The sequence below is a fragment of the Ursus americanus genome, chromosome 19 (assembly GCF_024610735.1).
Source record: "Ursus americanus isolate L20-20 chromosome 19, mUrsAme1.1.p, whole genome shotgun sequence".
Lineage (NCBI taxonomy): Eukaryota > Metazoa > Chordata > Mammalia > Carnivora > Ursidae > Ursus > Ursus americanus.
The window spans coordinates 10,918,936-10,936,398 of NC_142145.1; the positions used below are offsets into that span (position 1 = coordinate 10,918,936).

The 17,463-nt window shown below is 36.7% G+C and overlaps 1 protein-coding gene across 1 annotated transcript in view; it reads right to left on the bottom strand.

Moving 5' to 3' along the window:
- CDH7 (cadherin 7) overlaps positions 1-17,463 on the bottom strand; it is a 107,112-nt gene that overhangs the window by 18,387 nt on the left and 71,262 nt on the right. The window contains exons 7-10 of the mRNA XM_045790371.2: positions 7,868-8,004; positions 6,771-6,892; positions 6,010-6,127; positions 2,893-3,144 (exon numbers count right to left, since the gene is read on the bottom strand). Coding sequence (XP_045646327.1) covers positions 2,893-3,144; positions 6,010-6,127; positions 6,771-6,892; positions 7,868-8,004 — 629 coding nt within the window. The remainder of the gene's footprint in view (positions 1-2,892; positions 3,145-6,009; positions 6,128-6,770; positions 6,893-7,867; positions 8,005-17,463) is intronic.

The window sequence follows — 17,463 nt, forward strand, 5'->3', positions numbered from 1 at the left end:
TCCAATTTTGAGAAAGAAAGGGCTACATGTGAACAATTTAAAAAACATTTTCAAGGTGTATTTTCTTTGCAGTTTAATCCAAAAGCAGTGATTGGCACTAAGGAGACCTAGAATCTTATGGCACAGTGGCCATGAACTTGTTAAATGAACTCCCGAAATCCTTAAACCCAGCTGTACTTCCTTTTCCCCCTCTGCAAAGTGCAGAGGTTTGGGCTACAACTGATTTCTATGATGCCTTCCAGCATGAATATTCTGGAAACTTCAGGGCATCCCTATCTCTCATCTTACAAATAGCTTTAATTTGAAACATCACTGGAACACAAACTTGGCATACAGGGACGCACCTTTTCTTAGGGGTTAAAAGCCCAGGCGCTTCTCTAGTTTCATCCTTAGATTGAACTAGATTCTCAACTAGTTCTCCCCTATTTCCACCCCTTTACCTTGTTTTTTTAAAACTATTTTTTAAAGATTATTTATTTGAGAGAGAGAGAGAGACAGAGCATGAGCAGGGGAGAGATTCAGAGGGAGAGGGAGAAGAGACTCCCCATTGAGCAGGGAGCAGACGTGAGGCTCAATCGCAGGACCCTGAGATCATGACCTGAGCTGAAAGCAGACGCTTAACCAACTGAGTCACCCAGGCTCCCCTACTTTGATTTTTTTCTAGCAATATTTATTTAGAAGACTAAAAAGGTTGAGTTACAAATCCTGGTATCTAATGTCTAGGAATAAAATCCACCTCACTTCTTGAGGTATAAAGTATGAGTCCCTTGTGCACTAGAAGTCATGATCCGTGCCAGGCTGTGCACCCCATCTACAACACCCCCACCCAAATAGTCATGTTGGCTTTGGCACATGTTGTATGAACACCTACAGTCTGTAATTGAGGAGACGGAACCAAAAGAATACGCAAACTCCTGATCATCTGTTTCCAAAGACTCAGGAAATAAGGCATAAAAAGACTCAGTTCTGAACAGAAATACCAGTATTTGAACATACTGATTACTGAGCCAAGTCCTTACTGAGAAATGAAAGCCATTAATTCCCAAATGAATTTCAGTACAATAGGCTCTGTTTTGACTTATGTTTTTGTAGACTTGGAGAAACTTTAAAGAAATGAGTAAAATATAAGACAAACACCTTATCCTAAGAAGTGGAAGAGGTATTCCGAGTCTGGTATCTGGTAAAGGTAAATGCTCAAATTTAAACTTTGATGAAATCCACAGAAACCTATAATCTTACCTGGAGACGTATGTATACACACACACACTCTCACACACTCTTATGTATCAGATACAAGAATGAAACCTATAGAACTCTATTTCACTTATTTTCAGTGACAGCTAGGTAATGATTCTTAATTAGAACCATCAAGCCACCTAACTTGCAAGGAATCCTTAGGTCAAAGGTAAAAGTATGTTCTAACAATGAAGATTCATTACATACACAGCCTTAAAAAAAAATCAAAGGTAATTAATTGTTGGGTATGATTAAATTGTGAGGAATATAATTTTATCTTACTCTTTTGAAGACGACGTAATCGAAATTGTCTGTGATAAACTGGCCAAGTTAAAAAAGAGTCATGCATGTACCATCTAGATGCCTTTGCAATGGTTCCATCTTTTTCAAAATTTACTCTGGGCCTTTGTATTCTATTTTAATCAGGCTTTAACTGAGAATTACTTACCGTTTTAACGAATTTCTGAGACTTTCTGCCACCTGTGTAAAGTTATTTGAAAAATAGAAAAGTTTTTTCCTTTCTAGATTTATTTGGTTAGCTGAAGTTATTGAAGGCAGTAATTTACATTTGTATGACATCATTTACAGTGTATTAGTAACTAGATCTTAGCTTGGTGAATAGGTTGAGAATTCACTTTATCAGTAACACTTAAAAGTTATTGCATGTCCACTCTATGGTAGCCATTTGATTATCTCATTTAATTTTTACAACAACCTTACAGTCCACTTCTATTATTTTCTCCTTCTAGATTAAGTAGCCAGCTTTATAATAAAGCTGGTGAAAAGCAAGTGTTATGTTGGGAGCAGTAATAAAAGCTAGGTTTGCCTAACTTCATAAATCTTGTTTTTAAACATTACACAATGATGACTCACATTGCCAAATTCAGCTTTTACAAAAATGCATTATAAATGGGTTTGCAAATTCTATTAGACCCCAAGAAAACACACAGTACGGTCGGTCTCAGATGCAATATTAAATGCTTGTTGTCCTTGATGTAGGAAGTTCTACTCTGAAAGACAATGTAGCTGAGGAATAAACCCATTACCCAATGCTGATGTTGGATGTCTCCCAATTTTTAAAACGGTACTGCATAATCTCTTATAAAACTAATTCTAATATACGTTATAAATCTTATTCAACCATGCAATAATCATGGAGAGTATAATTAAATATGTTAATTCTTTGGAAATTATAACTTTTGCATTGCTGAAATTGCAATCTTTTCAAATATGTGAATAATTTAAAAATCTACCTTAAATCTTTTCTGAAAAAAGGTGGGATATAAAGCCATAATTTCTGAAGTAATCACGTTATCAAAACAACATAGAAAAGATTCTGGTCTAATAGATCTCTGTAGGGTATTCTAAAACAAACAGCTGGGACATGGTAAACTTGAAAAAAAAATCAAGTTTAAACAGTCATTTATCTTCACTGTTGTTTTAAAAATGAAATTGATATTTTTTCTAAGTTTTATTTTAAATATGCTATCGTAAAGTGTGGCCTGCAACACGGGTTGCTCATTGAACAAAACACGATGGAACAGAATACTTGCATATGTTCTCAAAAACATACTAAAGGCAAAAGAAAAGAGAAAGGTCATGGTATTTGGTTGGTGTGACTGCTCTTACAGCGCAGGCGCCGGTAACGGTACCTACCCAGCAATGTCAAGACACAGGCGAGGATCGCGATCAGGGCTCCTGTACTGAGGCCGGCTGGTAGGACATAGGCCTCCGCATTGCAGGTCTGGGCGATCCCATCGGCATCACAGTCGCAGACGCGGATGGTGAGAGTGTTGGTGCTGCTGAGGGAAGGCGAGCCACTGTCCACGATGAAGATGGGCAGATAGTAAACAGATTGTTCTTGTCTTCGGAAGCCATTTCTCCTGGTGAGAATGGAAGCTGTGTTGTCTAGGAGAAAGCAAACACATAACACAGGATTTCTGATGGACTGTCCAGCCAAACTGATGTAAGGGGGTGGGGGGATGGGCGAAATAGGTGAAGGGGATTAATAAATACAAATTTCTAGAAGAAGTTTATCACACGTTTATGTGATTTAAGTCATTCTGTTTAGTGTCTTTCTTTTGTCAGCTCTATTATCCAGTATTGGTTCATTTTAATACATTTTAATGTATTTACATCATGCTACACAGTTATGACCAAAGGAAAGAGTTGTAAAGTAAAACTGAAAAGTTTTATTCATCACTTAACTGCAACTTTGTAAAAATTACATAGAATACACCCTTTCCTCCTCAATTTCAAACCATACACTTACAAAGGGGATGATTCAAATTAACAGATTAAATATTTTTGCAGCATCATCAGCACAAATAAAAATCCCAATCTATCCTCTAGTTCCAAATATAGAAACAAGTAAAATAAGACAATCCAGCTTTAGGTATACATAGATATTCAGGAGAGGAATTATTGTGTAGTTTTAAAAAATCAATATTGGTATATAACGTTACCCAAACCCCATGTATATAAACAATTTGTCAGTGATATAATAGGTCATTTGTGTTTAACTTATGTTCAATATTCTATTTTATCTAACATTTAATTATGAAACTTTCACCAGTGATCAATAAGTAAGTCTGTATCACATAACTGATTTCTGTATCAGAAATAATTTATCTACTAGCAATTTACCCAGCTCCCATCTTAGAGAATTTATGTGATCCTTTAAATTTACAGCAATTAAAACATAAAGAAGGAAAATAGGATCACAGTTTCATCTAGTGTACTTTAATATGTATCTCCTTTCCAAGCTATCAAAAAGATTTATCCAGTGTTTATCATAAAAGAATTAACAATGCTCTAATGAAAGAGCAAGCTGAAATCTGTTCCATCCAAAGGAAGCTCACAGGAGACTGGAGGAAGCATATAACCTCCAATTTTGGATGTGGCAAGAATAAAACTGTTTGTTTGATTTTCAGGTTCCATCTGGTAAGTTTTTACGTAAACAAATCTTTTAAGATATGAATTTGAGGTGTTCATTAAAAATCTACACATGGAGTTGAAGGATATTGTTTTCAGTATGTTTCTATACACTTAATAGTAACACACACGTCTATTTCTTTACCTCCCAATCATTAAGATCTATGTATTCATGATTTGATACACAAAGTTTTTTCAGAGCTGTTGAATTGTAATTTAACATGCACACACACACACACACAATATGGATTGTGGAACACATGCATAAATGCCCAAGTGAAAGAAAGCCCAATCCTTAGGAAGGAGATCATAAAATTCATCATGTTCTCTATACAGTTCCTATGATGGAAGCCAATATAAGAACTGATCTCCTTATTTCTACATGCTTTCCTCCAAGGTACATGCTATGGAGCTCTGGTCTTGACTTAGGGAAATCTTTCAATTGTGGGGCAGTGGGGATGTCCTATAAATCCATACATTTTAGTGCATGTACTGTCCAACAATCCTGGTGGTACTGGATGATGACACATGGGGGAAATAGACTTTTCTTGTCAAGGTCATAAAATCCCCTCTCGACACCTGTGCTGGATGAAGCAAAGTGCTGAGAATTGTCCCAAATATGATTAAGTCAGAGAGCTTGGGATTACCCACATAGAGAATGTTCTTCCATTTATATGGCTAAAGGGACAAGATAGTGTTCTCATTTAAGCAGAGAGTGGGATCAGGAAAAATATTATTTTCAGATTGAATTTTTGAGGTCAAAGTTAGATTTTCTGCACTAAAGAAGATGGTGGCTTCAGATAAAAAAGCACTTACAATGTCCACCTTCTGAGTAAGTCTTTTTTTGATGAGCCAGTGTTGCAAATCTATTTCTACATTTTTTTTTCCTGAAACCTGATTCACATATTCAAACTAAAGGAATTACATTTTCTGTTTTGTTGGGGAATACTCTCTATCGGTTGCAAATGCCCCTCTGTGAAAATAAATACCTTGAATAAAAACACCTGTGAATACATAAATTCAAAATTAGATAGGTTCTACTTCCTTTAAAAGTTCTTATATATATATATCATTATAGACATATAGACAATTATAATCTATATGTTTATATATAATTGTTTATATATGCCTATATATTTATAAAATATAAATATATGTGTGCCTGTGTGTATATTTTTTAAGCAAAAATGTGTATAAATATATATATATTTTAGGCAAAACCAGAATATACTTACAGGTATTTGTAAAAATGGTTCTATAATGACACTTAGGGAACGGATAAGAGTGTTTACCTTAGAAGCAGAGAAATGAGATTTAGGATGACAGGAAATTTTGTTCTTTTTTTTATACTTCCTTGTATCAGGAATAGATCTTTTATTTCTTCGCATGGATTACTTCTATTTTTATGTTAAAAATAAAAGAATACCTGATGCTAGTGTTGAAAATATTAAAGTTGATTTAGGTTGATATCAAACTGGAAATACCAATTATTTTCCTAATGTCTCAAGTTATACCGGTGTAGTATAGCCTTATTAATACATTTAGCTGGCTCTCAAAGGTCTAGAAGAAAAGTCAGAGAGAGATGGATCTGGCTTCTCCCCTATTTGGATTTAGGCCTGAAATGATTTAAGTAGCAGCTGCTTCTTCATGACAGCAAATCCATAGATAAAAATTACTTGAGGGGCTCATTGCCCTTTAATTAATGTCTTTGCTAGCGTGTGTGTGTGTGTGTGTGTGTGTGTGTGTTATCTCCATAATCAGCATTCCCGAGCAAGAAAAAGTAGTTGCTTAGAGAGTTTGTACCTGCTGCCTCTACTGGCGACAATAATAATACCTTACCTTTGTTATCTTTCAATGAAAAGTTGTGGTTATTTGTTGCATCAGTTGTTAAGCTGAAATAAAACTGGTGTCCATTGGATGGCTCATCTTTATCAACAGCACTGATCTTCTGGATAACCTAGGGATGGAGAATTAGAAAACATGAAAGCACGTTGCTGTGCTCTGCTATGTTTTGTGTGGCGGGACAGAGCAATTGTATACCTTATAATAAATACCGTCCTCCTGGGGGTAAGGACCAGATGCACTAATATGAACCCAATCTAAAAAGAGCTCTGAAAAACCAGTCATGTCCCTTTGAAATTTCACGTTTGCATTTACCTGAAAAAAAAAAAACTATACCAACTGATGACACCATCTCAGTAAACATCACAAAACGCCAAACAATATGGACGAGTAGAACAAATCACACCGAGATTAAACTATGCTTAATTCTTAGAAGGTCAAACTCTGCCGTGCAAAACGGGGAACAGCCCAATCAGGCTTCCTATGCTAGATTTCTCCTTAAAGGAGTCAAAACCCTCGACCACTTACCATGACTTTTACAATGTTCACCTTTCTTCCTGAGAAATTTCATCATCCCAATTAAACCAGAATTTTAAAGTTCCTTCAATATTAGTTTATGCTACACATCAAAGCGTTAGTTTTGCTGAGACATGCTGATTATGTTTTATCTTAAAGCTGGCAGAATTTCAAAGGCAACGGCTGCTGGATATTTTTAAAGAAATCACAAGCGAGGAGCCTGGTGTGCTGACAGCTCTTACCTGCCCTGGCTGGGCATTTTCACACACAGTGGTTTCATAGTCCATAGCAAATTCAGGGGCGTTATCATTGATGTCGAGTATAGTGATGGCCACATAGCCTCTTCCGACTTGAGATGGATTCTCTAATAAAGAGGACAATGTCTTATTATTTACTCTGAGAATAAAGCTATCATGCCATTGCCGTTTTACTCAAGCAACTCCTATTAGAAACAATTAGAATCAATCAAAATGGTTTGCCTCTCTAAATCACGATTCTAATAAGAAAATGACCAAACCCTGAATGAAATCTAGATACGTAACACTATAGACTTCAAAAGGAGCAAGAGAAAATTTGATCCAAATGTCATATATATGTATAGTACATGTGTGAATTTGAGTCCCTGATGAGAAAATCATTGAAAGAAGGACCAATAAACCATGAATTTCAATATTCTTTGAAGCTAGAGTACAGATTTATATGACTATACGTATATATTATATACATATTATCTATGCACATGTTTATAGATAATATGCATAACATAATTATGCATTGTTCTTTCAATATTTTTCTTATCGGGGCTAGTTCAATATCAATATCGATATCATTCTTTGAAGCTAGAGTACAGATTTATATGACTATATGTATATATTATATACATATTATCTATGCACATATATATGTAGATAATATGCATAATGTATAATTATGCATCGTTCTTTGAATATTTTTCTTATCAGGGGCTAGTTCAATACCAATATGCAATCTGTGTGTATTGGTTAGAGATCAAGTTATTACTTTTTGTAAGCTACTGGACCAACTCTATATCAGCATAAATGCAGCTTATGAAATAAGACTATGAAATAAGAGGAAGCCCTCTGAAGGTAACTCAGGCCCATTATTTTATTGTAATGTCTTTCCATTAACTTTGTGAATATTAGCAAATAAAGTTAATGAATATAAATATATTCGCAGCTTGAAATTAGGGATTTTCAAGATTTTGCTCAATTCAAATAAGCACATAATATAACTCAAGGAGAAATTATCACCTCATGACAACCCACTCTCTACTTTCAATGTCCTCCATCCTAATTTAATGTTAAACCTTACGACTTACGGCTCTCCATGGCAAGAACTGTGATATTATGAACAGCATTTGTCTCTCGATCCAAAGATTTGGCCGTTGTAATAACTCCACTATTGGCATCAATATTGAAGTATCTCTCCAAGTCTGTGTTTCTGTCAATTGAATACCTAATTGAACATTAAAAAAGAAAGGAAAAAAACCTCCAATATTTGTTTGATTACAGTTTGCTAAATTAATTTCATTAATTGCATAGCCAACCACCAAATCCTGCTGACTCCACAATCTGTCATATCAGTAACATAAATACATGCTTAGTTTAAAACTTCACCAATATTATACTTGGTTCATAACTGCTTGTCAGTAATCTTTCTGCTTTTCTCTCAGTAAAAAATAAACACCCTAATGTAGATATCTTCACAGTGGATTGTTGAATAAACTTCAAATTTATTTTATTATTATTTTGGCTCCCCCAAGTCATTTACAATAGATTTAGTAGTCCCTGTCACGGTTATAGGTCCCTCTAAAATGAAACAGATATAGACGTCTTGCCCATTCACATACGCTTACTAACATCCTTTGTCTTGACAACATCAGCCTGATCTTAATCCCCTCAACTTTTAAAAAATCTCTCTCCGGATCTTGACCAGGATTCCATAGATATGTTTCAAGGTAGAACCCCTAAAATTACATGAATATTTTGGGTGTTGAAGCATTTTCTGAAAATATTTGCTATCCAAATATTAGTGAAAAGTGACTGTTCCACCTGTATTCTAATTCCGTTATGCTGTTATTAGTTCCATACACAAAATTCACCCACCTCCAATTAATGACTATTTTCAAACACCATGCCCCCACCCCCAGTGGTTCTAGCTGAGTGAAGGAATCTCATTTAAAAACAAACAAAAGAAAAGATAAGCAAACACATACCCAATTTAAGAACGTATTTAATGTTTCCATAGTTCTCCAACTACTATAATTAAATAAAATCATCTACTTCTAGTCTGCTGTATTATAAAATGCTAGACACATAGCAAACATAGCAAGGAAAGAGGAGGCATCAGAAAATATTAGAAAATTAACCATAAACCAACAAATACTGTCTTTGTCCAGTAATAGGTGTTTAGGTGTTGAGAATATTAGGAACTTATTTTCTGATAGTTTTTTTTTTTTTTTTTTTTTTGATGGCCTATGAAACATGATTATCAGCTAAGGGAGCAAAGAAGAGAAGGCAGTTTGAGAAGGAGAGAGAAGTCATTTTAAAAGGGACAGAAATATATATAAATATAAATACACACGCACAGACTAAGGAATGTATAACGGAATGGCTAAACATTGTGGATTGCCGCTTTGAGATTTATGTTCATCAGTTTAATGTGAGACTAGTTATCCTGGTGTCTCGTTCTGTTGTCTTCTATGTATTTGAAGGTGCACAAAGAGCATGGGGTTGGGTTTAACTAGTCATGGACAATGGAAGGAGAGAGGAGGGTGCGGATGATAGGGGCATGTACACAGGAGTGATAACAATGAAGGCCGATGGTACAGACGTTCGTAAGGAAGAACTAAGGAAATAAGGGAAGGTAGACTGATATTGAGAAGATTCTGAGAGCATCAGGTTGCAGAATTGCTAGAGTGGGAGGTGGTGGACAGGGAATGAGATCCTTGAAGTAGATTTTCAATAGTAGCAATATATATGAGGGCTGAAAAGTCAAGAGTATGTTTATAAAAATCTATGGCTAAATCAAGGCACAAGAACAGATCCCTGGAGTCAAGAAGCCCAAGAAAGTGAAAGGCCAACATATTTAGTTAGTCACTGGTGTAATTTAATCAGTTACCAATCATCATGCTAGGAGTTATTACGGAAAGGGATACAATGATCCAGGGACTAAAATCCTCCATGAATTAGTGTGATTACTATATATTTGGTGGTTGATAGCAACACAGAAGATTCTAAGTCTGATGATGCATTCCACAGAAGAGTTGAGGGCTTTGAAGGAAAAGGAAAATTACATTGTTTGAAATGATAATGGCAATACAAACAAAATGTACTCAGACTTCCGAGATCTATGGTACATGGGATATGAGAAAAATAATCTTGCTTGGGTTTCTCCATACCCTCTTCCTTACCATCCTTCTATTATAGCTTAAGTGTTTTTATTTGTATCAAAATCAAACTGTTCCATTTATTCTGCACATCCCATCCGCTCTGACCTTCTCAAAAATGTTCTTCCTTGGAATAAGATATTTTTCCTCTGTACTTGATTTGAATTGAAAGCAAGTATGTTTTCTACTTTAAAAAAATTTCCTCCATGTGTGTCCAGTTCATTGTTGGCCTTCATATTGTCAAGTTCATTGTTTGCCTCTCTGTTCTTTTCTTGCTCTCTCTCTCTCAAATATATTGATTGACTACTGACTCTTCCTTAAAACACATTCTCCATTTGCCTTTATTAATACCACATATTCTCTGTGTTTTCCCTACCTCACTATCTGCTCCTTTGCAGTCACCTTGGCTAGTTCAGTTTCCTCTTCATGACTTCTCTTAAACTCTCTGAAAACTCTCCTGTGGGTCCTCTACTCTTCTTTATATAAAATGTTATTCCTTTGAAATGTATACAGTCCCATGGCTTAAGTAACTTCTATACTTTTCATTACTTCCAAATTTACATAAAATCTCCTTGGCCCACCAGACTTATATATTGAATTGCCTGCTTAATTTCACCACATGGATATACAACATGAACTGAAATGTAACATGTCCCAATTGATGTTCTAACTCCTACCATCTCCCAAGCCCTCACCTCCCCCACTCGAAATTTCCCTTCCAAGTAAACGATACCACCCATCACTTGATTGCTCAAATCAAAAATCTAGAATTGGTTGGTGACTTGTTTTTCTCTTACTTTTACATCCAGTTTCTCAGCAACCTCCAATGACCACACATTGTAGCCCAGATTTTACATTATTTTATTCCTTATCAACATACATAGGAGAAAACTGCAACAAATTGGTCTCCTAAACTAGGATAAAGAGAGTCAGAAGAGATGTAGGGAGAGAATGAGCTGTTGGCTTTAGAAGAGATGGAAGATCTTGGGAAGGACACGGAGGACACAAACTGTCTAGAACATTCTGGATGGAGGTTATGCTTCTTAATCCTGAGGACTTGGGATCACCCAGGATTAAAGGAGTTCCCTATTTTCTACCATTCCCTCTAGATATACAAAAAACTAGATTTTATATATGAGGCATTCACTGTTGTATAAAGTTACCTGGGAAAAGCAATCCCTCAGTCAAGAAAAATAAAGAAAATATGGGCACTCTTTCTAGTGAGAGGTACCACATGTCTCTCAGGAGAGCTGACTGAGCCAAAAGAAAAGGAAGACTCTAAAGAAGTTTGGAGGAGGGGCGCCTGGGTGGCTCAGTTGGTTAAGCATCTGCCTTCAGCTCAGGTCATGATCCCAGGGTCCTGGGATCGAGCTCCACAATGGGCTTCCTGCTCAGCAGGGAGCCTGCTTCTCCCTCTGCCTCTCCCCCTTCTTGTGCACACTTGCTCTCTCTCTCTCACTCCCTCTGTCGAATAAATAAATAAATAATTCTCTAAAAAAAAAAAAATGAAGTTTGGAGGAGCACACTCTTTGCAGTTCTGCACCCACCGGCCTTGGCATTGAGATGTCTGATGGCCTGAGTCAACTAGAGGCTGAGCAGAAAGGAAGAGGAATGGTGTTTCTCTAATCACATGCCAAAGTGAACGTCAGTGCATCTTCTGGTGCTGTTAGTGGTGTGCGGACTCACAATGATCCCTCTAGTTTCTGCAAATTACAGCCTAAAAAAACCTTGGCCTCTTTCAATAGATGTTGGAGTAACCAATTAGAGACATCACCTCTGTATTTTTGTTGCTACAGTAATTAAAGCTTCTGGTCTATTCCTTTACTAGTCAGACAGCTCAAAATCTTAATATGCCGCCTCCATCCTTTTCCCGAGAGTTGTGAACAGCTCCAGGTACCTGCAACATCTTCAGCTCAAACTCAGTCTCAGTATATCTGAAAGCAGATTTATCAGCCTTTCCCCCAAACCATCCCTCCTTCAGAACTTTCCCATTTTCCGAATGAGTTGAGTATTTAAAGCATAGTTTACATTTTTTTCTGAATCCTCAACCATGAAAGGTCATGCGTGACAAAGACTTCTATTTACATATCTCATATTCATTTGCCCTTAAGTCTTGTTAATAGAACCCTGCTTTTGTTTAGAGGCAGCCATGTGTCAGGTGAACAATGACATTTGCTAGTCTCCTATGTAGATGTGGTATTGGTGTCCTTATACTGAGGTTTTAGCAAATGAGATAAAAGTTGTTGAGTCAAGCGTCACTGAAAAGCTCCTTAAATGATAGGACAGAGCTGCTATTCAGCTGGCGTTTGATTTCTGCCCCTTCCCCTCCATCTCACCTGGGACATGAACACAATGGGAAGCGATCCAAATGCCATCTTGTAAATATGAGGTGATGAGTGCTTGATATGAGAAGCCAAGGCCCTTGATGACATTATACTGCCAAATTGTCAGTCCTTGGGTGTATAGCTCCAGACTTCTCATTAGTAAGTCATTAGTGTTAAGCTTTGTTGCTACTAGCCAAGCACAATTGCTAACTAGGGCGAGCAGGTACTATTATTATGGTATTTCAGTATTGGATACTAAAGTCTCACAGTTGGTTGTCGATGGAGCCAAGAGTCAGAACCATGTCATCTGAACCATCTTTCCAATATATACCACATTACCTATAAACAAGCTTTTAGTCCCTGCCACTTACAACTCTACAATTCAGCTTCTTTTCGCTTTTTCCCAATGCTCTCCAATCTAAAACCGTAAGTCAGTCAAACTGATGTTTTAACGGATTAATAAAAAGATCATGTGTATCTCCATTTCAATGCCTTTCCTCATGTTGGTCCTCCTGTACTCCATTTTTCCTCCTTTCCAATTATTTTAATTCTGTGTTCCTTGAAGACAGTCCTCTAGCATTAAGGCAACAAGCCTTTCCGATTACATTAAGGAAAAAAAGGCTTTTTTGTTTTGTTTTTTTTTTCTTTTTTTGTGTTTGGTACTCAGGGAGTCTCCAAGGCCCTGAATATGGCGGAGGCACAGAGGGGTTGTCTTGCCTTCTCTAACTCATCCCCGTCTTTCCCATTTTTGAATGCCCTCAGAGCCCTCACACCTGAGACCTAATTGCCATCCTTGGGAACTGCACTCCTGCCTAAAATCAGAGACCCTCAGGCCTCAGAGTTTTCGGGCTTTGCTTGTGGAGAAGAGCAAATGGTTCAGAATGTGGTTGGTTGATTTGTGAGGAAAAGGAAGGCTCATGGGACAGGGTACCGCCATACATCATTTTGAAGAAAATAGGTAATGGCTTTAGAAAGAAAGCCCAAGAATTGTATCAGAAAGCAGAAAGATTTACACCTAAAAGCTACGATTTTTAAATTTTTGTCAACCCAACAGGTTTCTTCACCCTCAATTCACGCACCTCCCCTTCCCCCCTCCCCCCACAGTATCAAGTTTCTCATATCACACCAGCAAAAATTTTGGAAAATATCATAAAAAATAATGTAGTATGATGTGATGTGACTATGGCACCCCAGGATTTGAAGTCAGGAGACCCTGGGATAATATTAGCACCAAGCTCGATCTGACTACCTGTGGGAACTACCAGTCATTTAACCCCCCGCTCAAATTTATTAATCAGTAAAGTGAGTTGAAATAGAGATCTCCAAAATTTTGTACGTGTCTGATCTTAGCAATTGTCCTACATTATCACAGATAGTCACTGCATATTTTTGTAACTGTAATTTCCCTAAGATCAAACCAAAAATTAGGGCACTTAGTACAGGGAAATAAAGGATGTGCCTATAGTATACTGCCAAGAAAAAAAAAAATTCTTAGTCAAAGCAAAAATCCCTAGAGTTTAGTTCATTAAAGCCATTCTGTTTTAAAAATATACCAAACACATATAATCCATAATTGGCCTTTCTTGGTTTGTATAAGGAATACAGGCTGTCACTAAAATTCTTTAATGTTTAATGTAGCGAACAGTTGGAGGACACATATTTGGATCTCCCTGTTCCTTAGATCTTATAACTTTTTTAAAAAATTATTTTATTTTAATTTAAACTCAAAAACTAAAGCAAAAACAATTTACAAATTGTGCCTTTTTAAGAAACCTGGCGGTATGCAGGATCTGTGGACTCTGTGCTCACGACCACAAACCACATAGTAGGAATGAAAGGACAAAATTTATGGCCACGACCCCACCACTACCCTACTGTACTTATTTGAGCTTTTTCCATTCACCATCACTCTTCTGTTTCTTTAGCTGCAAAATGAGAAGGTTTTACGAGATGATTTCTCATTTCCAGACTTAACGTTAGATTTTTTAAAATAAGTTTTTGCATACAATATCTTCTACAGCTAGATAACAGGAGGGCTGGGACCACATCTTAAATATCCGTATATCTGTATCTGCTGTAAAATGAATTCCTTAATAAACTCCTGTTATTATCATTGCTGCTGTCCCATAAGCTATGGAGATCAATCCAAACTCTCTTCCCAGTAGCATTCTTATTGCCCAGCTATTGATATGCACGCCAATGCTCTAAAGTAGGACATGTGGGTGAGCGAGCTCGATTAACACCAATGTACCACCGCCACTCCCCAAATGGCAAAAGATAACATGAAAAACACGGACAAATCTGAACAATAGAAATAGCTGAATGATTTGGGTTGAAACCTTGATCTCTTAGGAAATATGTGTGTATGTGTGTGTGTGTGTGTGTTGTTGTTGTTGTTGTTGTTGTTGTTGTTGCAAGGAGTAGACAGGCTCTGATACAGACCTTGCTAAAATCTTGGGACCACATTTTCTAACTGTGTGACTCGGGGGCAGATTTATTATAACAAAGGGATGATAATGCTTGCCTTATAGGACTTTAACAAGAAATTTCTTCAAGCTAAACTATGGAGTTCAGTACTTAGTGATGCCACTGTTTGCATTCTCACCCCCTTCTGATAATGGCAACTCAATATTCCTTCGGTGATTTAAACCTTCTCAATCTCATGCAATCTTGATGGTACTCACAATCAAGATGCCCAGAACTTCCTGGGTAAGAGACGGGACACACGTCCTAAGGCCAAAAAACTTTCCAAGAAACCGTGAACCTTGAACAGAGGGCCACGAGAAAAGAAAAGGGTTGGCACGGGTTCGTCCCACTGCCGCATTCTCAAAAAACGATTTGTTCATTCTTGCTCTCATATTTATAGAAAAACCTTACTCCTCTCTTCTCTGAAGACCGGCTACTCAATTTTTCCTTTAACTCTGTGAGCTATCCCCTATTATTTCAATAACATCCTTTTCCTTTTTTTTCAGTTACCAATGCCGATTTCTGTTAAAGAATGCTAACAGTACAGTTCAAGGTAAATATAGCTCCTTAATCTTTCCGCCTTATGTACAGTTCCCAAGGACTCACACCAAAAATATTATGGATTTTGTATTCTTCTATTCATCACGCTTTTCAATAAGCATTTTAAATGGAGAAAATACTATAAGGGACAAATCAAGAGAAACGTAATCTTCAATAAATTCATTTTACCCGGAGTCTTCAAAAAAGCTAACTCAGAAGACCTTTGCTCTGAGCAGAGTTCTAATTTCAGAAAAATATAATAAAAGATGGAAAAACGGATCACATAGATTAGGGATTTCCTACTTCACACATTTTGAAAATTATCTCTGGATATTAAGTACATTACATAACAAAAACATTTTTTAAAATTTTCACCATATATATATGTAGATATATATATTTTTTCATTTTTAGTGATAGGTATATTAAATTAGGCAGCATTTTGAAATGGATAACATCTCATGTTTTCCTGACAGATTTAATTTCTGCTACTGTTCACATGAATCGCTATTTTTCTGTATGTCACTGGCTAAGTTTCTTAGAAAATCAGATAGTAACAAATAATTTAGATTAAAATAATATGTACAAATATATGTATGCATACAAGCTCCTTAAAAAACTACACACTGAATTATTCAAACACCCCAAATGTGTTCATACTAGTCACACTACATAATGTAATATCTGATACCATTTTATCACCTTTGATCTGAGAACATATAATAACAGGAATGCCAAAAGAGCCTCCAGGTAAGTATTATTATCACAATATCCTTGAGCATAAATACAAATGTTCTGTATTTAAATTGTTAGAAATGCTGAAAATAATCCCCATTAATTTTTATGAAACCCTCTTCACATCTGATCTTATTTGTAATAATATCATGCTTTAATCCATTGGCTATTTTTAGCATAGGGACTTTGGGCTTGTGCTGCCTCTGGAAGTAAATCTGCTGATTTCATAAAACAGCACTAGACTCTTAGGATATAACTAAATAAAACATAAACAGACTTTGCATAATGTTTTCTCGGTTTGTCCAAATCCCGCCATCCCTCAGAGCCCTGCTGATGCTATCACTCCTTCAAATGAAGCCTCCTGTCCGGTGAGCTCAGAGTGATTACAATTTATCTCACAATTGGCCATGTTACAGTTCTGACACTTTCTCCCCTCGTTTTGTTTAACTTTTATGGGATCTTATGTCTTCAGCCAGATTGTAAGTTCCTTGAGGTCAGAGGAAATGTTTTACTCATCTGTTTCTCCTGTCAGTGTTCTCCCCAGTACTGTGCATGCAGGTTCTTAATAAATGTGTGTGGATGCACTGCTCCGTCTCCCAGTGCGGACGCGAAGACTGAAGAGTGCTCTAGACTTAAGGCTGCTCTGACAGTGCCTACCATCTCACTGAGGAGAAACACAGAAGTGAAGTCTCTACCATTCAGAAAGACGATCAAAATCAGCAGCAGAACATGACCTGTCCTTCCAACTTCAACAGATAAACCCTGGTATTTGGTATTCGGGGCAAACATTTACACGAAATAGTAAGCAACTACAAAAATATAACGAGCCAGAAGTATGCTAGACCTCAATTATCTACTTCTGCTTTTGAGAATGCTTCTTCCTTTCTGTTTTTTGTTTTTGTTTTGTTTTGTTTTTCTAAGTAATCTCAACTATCATCTAATTTCCACTTTTGGCTTCTAGTTTCCATACGGGAAGAGGAAAACAATGTATACTTGACATTGTGGGGGAGGTAACATACCTGGATGCGAGACAAGCTATAACGAAGATATAACAGCTCACAATGGTGTTATACTCTGGCTAAGCACTGGGCTCTGAGTCCGTTTAATCTTTCCATCTATTGCTACTATACTTCTAGATGGCCAAAATACTTTATGATGATGTAGGTGCCTTAGTCCTCTTTTAAAGAAAGGGCAGATGCACAGAGAAGAGTTACTCATAGCTTCGGTTGGTGTCAACAGTAGGTAAAAATAGAAAGTGCTGAGCAAGGCAGGGATCATGTGAGAAGAGGCTCTCAATTCTGCCTTGCTGGAGGAAAGTAAATGTATTTCCTTCTAGAATTCTAGTCTCTCACTCCACATATTGGTAAATATTCCAAATATAAATAGCATATGCTAGATTTTAGTATTATACTAAAAAAAGTGTCAATAAATTTAAATACTAATAATCCAACTTCCCATCCT